The sequence below is a fragment of the Poecilia reticulata genome, unplaced genomic scaffold (assembly GCF_000633615.1).
Source record: "Poecilia reticulata strain Guanapo unplaced genomic scaffold, Guppy_female_1.0+MT scaffold_240, whole genome shotgun sequence".
Taxonomy (NCBI): Eukaryota; Metazoa; Chordata; class Actinopteri; order Cyprinodontiformes; family Poeciliidae; genus Poecilia; species Poecilia reticulata.
In genome coordinates, this window is record NW_007615030.1 from 181,805 (window position 1) to 186,951 (window position 5,147).

General features: G+C 40.1%; 1 protein-coding gene across 1 annotated transcript in view; it reads right to left on the reverse strand.

The window, feature by feature from the left end:
* Positions 1 to 5,147, reverse strand: part of LOC103460423 (acyl-coenzyme A thioesterase 4-like) — a 57,162-nt gene that overhangs the window by 8,439 nt on the left and 43,576 nt on the right. The window contains exons 6-9 of the mRNA XM_008402575.2: positions 2,571 to 2,690; positions 1,802 to 1,884; positions 1,559 to 1,652; positions 538 to 618 (exon numbers count right to left, since the gene is read on the reverse strand). Of these exons, the coding sequence (XP_008400797.1) occupies positions 538 to 618; positions 1,559 to 1,652; positions 1,802 to 1,884; positions 2,571 to 2,690 (378 nt within the window). The remainder of the gene's footprint in view (positions 1 to 537; positions 619 to 1,558; positions 1,653 to 1,801; positions 1,885 to 2,570; positions 2,691 to 5,147) is intronic.

The following is a 5,147-nucleotide window of genomic DNA, read 5'->3' on the forward strand; positions in this document are numbered from 1 at the left end:
GCTCGGTCATCCAGGAGGGACTCAGAGTAGAGCCGCTGCTCCTCCACGTTGTAAGGAGCCAGTTGAGGCTTGGGCATCTGGTAAGGATGCCTCCTGGACACCTAACTGGTGAGGTGTTCCGGGCACGTCCCACCGGGAGGAGGCCTCGGGGAAGACCCAGGACACGCTGGAGGGATTATGTCTCTCGGCTGGCCTGGGAACGCCTGGGGGTTCCCCCAGAGGAGCTGGAAGAAGTGGCTGGGGAGAGGGAAGTCTGGGGAACCCTTCTGAAGCTGCTGCCCCCGCGACCCGACYCCGGATAAGCGGAAGAAAATGGATGGATGGACCGTAGTATATAGACAAAACTGTTTTGATTTGATTGATAAAATAGTGTTTAAGCACACAACTATCTTGGAGGCTCTATTTATGTGTTCTCCCACAGTCTACAGGGCCACATAAAATAAAATTATGGAGGGCCAGATTTGGCTTAGGTTCTTGAGTTTGACACGGGTGCTTTACTGTATTCAGTCAAGAACTTTTTAATGTTTGGAAACTCACATCCATTGCAGACTCATAGGCGCACCAGTTCTGATCATCCTCGCCAACTATCAGCATCAAGGGACACTGGAGTTTTCCCACCTGGTCAAAGACAAACAGAGTTTTTAATTTCATTTCTTTTTTTTTTWAAAAGCCCTCCAGGAGTTAGCCACATGTTATTTAGTTCTTCTCTGGTAAGCTTTATACTGAAAAAAGTGCTAACCTCCCAGTGAAGGGAGCTGGAGGGGAGGGGTGCAGCAGTTGCATAGCAACACTGGTTACAAATCAAAATTTACAAGAAGTCTCTGTCCACATATTGTAATACAAATGTATGGATAAGAGATTGCTTGAATTTTTAGTTTAATGTTTGTGCACATCAACTCAAATTTTGTTTATTAACTATAAGTTAAATGTCGAGATGGTCCCAATATTGATAAAAAATATTCTAGACTGGATATTAGTGACAATGTGCCTAATCGAGATCTTCAGTTCAATTCTATTCTTTGTACTCTGAGCAACATCATGAGTTATTACATTATATTTACATTATATTTAGAATTACTAATTCCACTTTCTGAACCATTTGAAATAAGGTTTGTTGAAGTTTATTTTTTACATGTTTAATCAAGGTAGTCAAACTACTGTTTTTGTCAGTTTCAATATCTATTTTACATTTTATGTTATACTCCTAGTTGCACTGACTGAACAAATTAAAGTTGTGTTGTTTCCACGTTTGAACAAGCTTGTGAATCTACTGCTGTATGTAAGCGTGCTGTACTGGTGCAGAGTTATCACATACATTTGTAATTCAGTACATTATCTGTGTTTTAAAAAGAAACATTTTAAGTAAATTCAGCGCTGTTTTTCTGTGTCGGATCAATATCAGTCGATACTAAACCTGTAATGGAAGTGAAAAATGTGTATTGGTACAGCTCTAGTTAAATTCTTATAGAAAGAGATTTGCCAATTAGAACTAAAATAATTAGTACACTTAAAGCTGAATGTGGGAAAGAACAGACATGTTGTGCCTTTAGTTACTCACATCCACTTTGAGGGAGAGGTCAATGGGGATGGGCAACAGGAGATCTCGCCAGACCACCTCGTTATCTTTGGTGAAGCGAGTATTCCCACAGTTTCTTTATTGAAAAAGAAGGTTGTCATATGGACATGTTGTGATAACTATGATGAAAACAAATATTTCTGATTTATTTGTTCTCCTCTCAGTTCATCAATTTGAAGCCTTTATGCAGAATTTCAGCCACTGACTGGGAACTTATGAACTTACTTGCTGAAGTAATCCAGCATCTCCTTCAAGAATCCATCCATCGGCTGCACATGACTCCCACTAACACACACAGCACACCTGAGCTGGAGTACACAGACAAACAGATGTTAATCAGATGAGAAACATAGAAACCAGAATCTCTACTGTTGTTCTGCATTAGCTGAYCGAACAAAAAACGCATATATATTTAAAATGTCTCACTTTTAATCATGGAAACAGAAACTCCTTAATTATCTCAACTTTGCTGTTGTGGATTGAGTTGAAGACAGACTTTTGTGGAGGGAATTGAATTGAACAATTGTATATAAAAGAATCTGAACTGGATTTGTTTTCAGATTTTCAGAGACGTTTTCTTCTCTGATGTACAAAATTCAATCAAATCATCTAAGACCTCATCCACACAAAGATAATTTTTGGTGTATCTGCAATAGTTTTTAGGTTGTGTGTTCACAGTCCAGAAATGATTATTTTTAAAACCGTATTCCAGAGTGGATACATTTAAAACATGTTAGGTTTTCATGACTACATGACCCCATTTTATGTGATCATGCGGCTTGCATGATCATGTGTAGTGTAAATCATCATGTAGTGCCTCACTCTCACAAATAACAAAAATCTCAACATTTGGTGCTTTTTGTGCATTGCTGTGGCAGTGCCACCGATTTGCCTGGAATGCCTACTACAGCATTCTCTGTGTTTTCAGCATTTTCATGGATCTAAGTAAAAATGTAGTTTACTTAGCTCCATGTGTACAGGATCTAAATCAAACCTTCATAATTTGAGAATGCACAGCCATTTTCAGGATGACACTGGTGCCCAGGGAGAGACCCAACATGGCGATTCTGCTGCCGAGGACCTTAGGGTGCTTCTGGAGGAATTTGTAAGCCATCTGCAGGAGAAAAGCATCTTACAGCTCAGACCAGTGTGCAATGTTTGAATTGTAACACAGACAATAGAACTAAAACTTTAGCATTCATTTACTCAGAATAACAATTCTGAATAAATTGTATAAAATTTTATTTAATGGGTTCAGCAGAGATAAAATAAAAAAAATTGTTTACATTTAGCATTTAATTAGAGAGTTTACTTTGTAAAGGTGTAACTAATCATCTTGGTAGTTTGATTATTGTATTAGCATGACATCCCCCTGACCCGGAGAAAGCTCACTACCCCTTTCCAGCTCAAGACCATGTCCTCGGATTTGGAGGCACTGATTCTCATCCCAGCCGCTTCACACTAGGCTGCAAACTGCTCCAGCAAAAACTGTAGGTCACGACCTATGAAGCCAGTAGGACATCATTCCCAAAAAGCAGAAATATGATCCAAGGCCACCAAAGGGGATCCCCTCCACACCTTGGTACATCTAGAAATTCTGTCCATGAAAGTAATGAACAGAATCGGTGACAAAGGGSAGCCTTGGCGGAGTCCAACTCTCGCCAGAAATGAGCCCGACTTACTGCCAGCAATGCGGACCAGACTCTGACACCGGTCATACASGGACCTGACAGCCCGTATCAAAGGGCCCGGTACCCCATACCCGGGGTTCCCCGAGGGACACGGTCGAACGCCTTCTCCAAGTTCACTAAACACATGTAGACCACCCAGCCGGTCTACACAACCAGTTGATTGGGTTGGGTTGGGCGAACTCCAGGCTGTGTGTAGAGCTGGTCCAGTGTCCCACGATCAGGATGATAAGCACAATGCTCTTCCTGAATACATTTGATTTGACATTTTGATTTACTTAATTGTGGCATGTTTGGCTTTGTGCTGCGGCTGAAATTATTGGTACAGTATTTTTGGTAATGTTTGTGATATTTTGCGAGTTCCAAGTGCTATGGGCCAAGTCTTCCTATGGTCTTCTGCAGTAACTTCTATTCACAGCCTTTCACCTCCAGTCCAGGTTCCGTCAGCAGAGGTGCACACCGACTGGTAGCAGAGGCTACAAAGTGGCACTRTTATGTAATAATCAACTTTTTTGAGCTTTACAACATATGCTGTTATTTAAAACACCTGTAGTGTTTTGCCTTGATTCTTTCATGCATGTTTGAGAAATCCTTTAATTTCCATGGCAACCATTCAGCTGTGCAAAACGCCTGGGTGGAGCTAGCTCCGCCTACGAGGTATAGTTTCCAAGCTTCTCCCTCACAGAGAAGTCCTCCCCTGCAGCTCCAGTGGACCGCTCCCAGCAATTGGCAAACACCTGCTGAAACTGTAAATCTTATGAGTTCATTATAGGAGCTATTTCTCAGTGAAACACTGGTAAAAACATTGCTAAAGGGTTAACAGAAGAGCCAAATTGTGGTGACTTCCGGAAGGTGGAGTTTTGGAAAGAGCAAGAGTTTTACAATTTTTTTAAGTTATATTCGATGTATAGCATTTATTTAACTGAAGTTAGCATAAAAATCAACTATAGTCTTTTAAAAAGCACACACAAAAAATATAATTAATATTTGTGTTGCAGTTCTGTTAAATCCTAATTAAAGGAGCAGTACAGGTGCTGGTCAAAAATTATATTATGAAAAAGTTTATTTAAATCAATAATTCCATTCAAAGAACTTCAAACATCGGGACTAATATGAACAGCGCAATAAACGTTAAAACAACCATGAATGAACGAGTCTGTAAAGTTGCACAACAAAACATTATTATAATCATTAATATTAAGATAAGCGTCACAAATCTGTACAACCATCTGAGTTGTGGAGCCACAAGAGGAGCGCTGTGTGACAGCAAACCCAGAACCTGGAAGCTGGGGGTGAAAAGTTGGGGGTAGGGGCTCTAAAATCCTAGTTTTCCAGACAATAGTGGAACACACAAAAACAGGCAAAATTACCAAAAAAAAATAAAATTTTTTGGACTGTTGTAAACATTAAACCATCTCTCCTTCAGTTCAACCTTGCAGGTGGATACACATTGTTGATGTTACCATTAAAAAATAACTTGCAATTAAGTATTGGCAAAGATCAATGTAATTTTCACAGGTGGCAGAGCGTTGTTGTTAGCAGCTGATGAAATTAACTAAAATAGTAACTTGTAATCTAACTTAGTTACTTTCCAAATCAAGTAGTCAGTAATCTAAGTTACTCTTTCAATGAGTAATCAGTAATCTGATTAAAGTTACTTTTTCAAAGTAACTACACCATCGTCATCTGGTTCGCGTTTATTAGCTGATTAGTGTGTAGCACCAGGGGTCTTCAATATTGAACCTATTCACAATATTCTAATTTTCTGAGATACTGAATTGTTTTCAGCTAGGTGAGGAACCAGACAAAGCGCAGCCCGAAGACCCCTTATGATGGACACAAACTTTGGATCTGGCGTTCCCTCGCCCGGACGCGGGTCACCG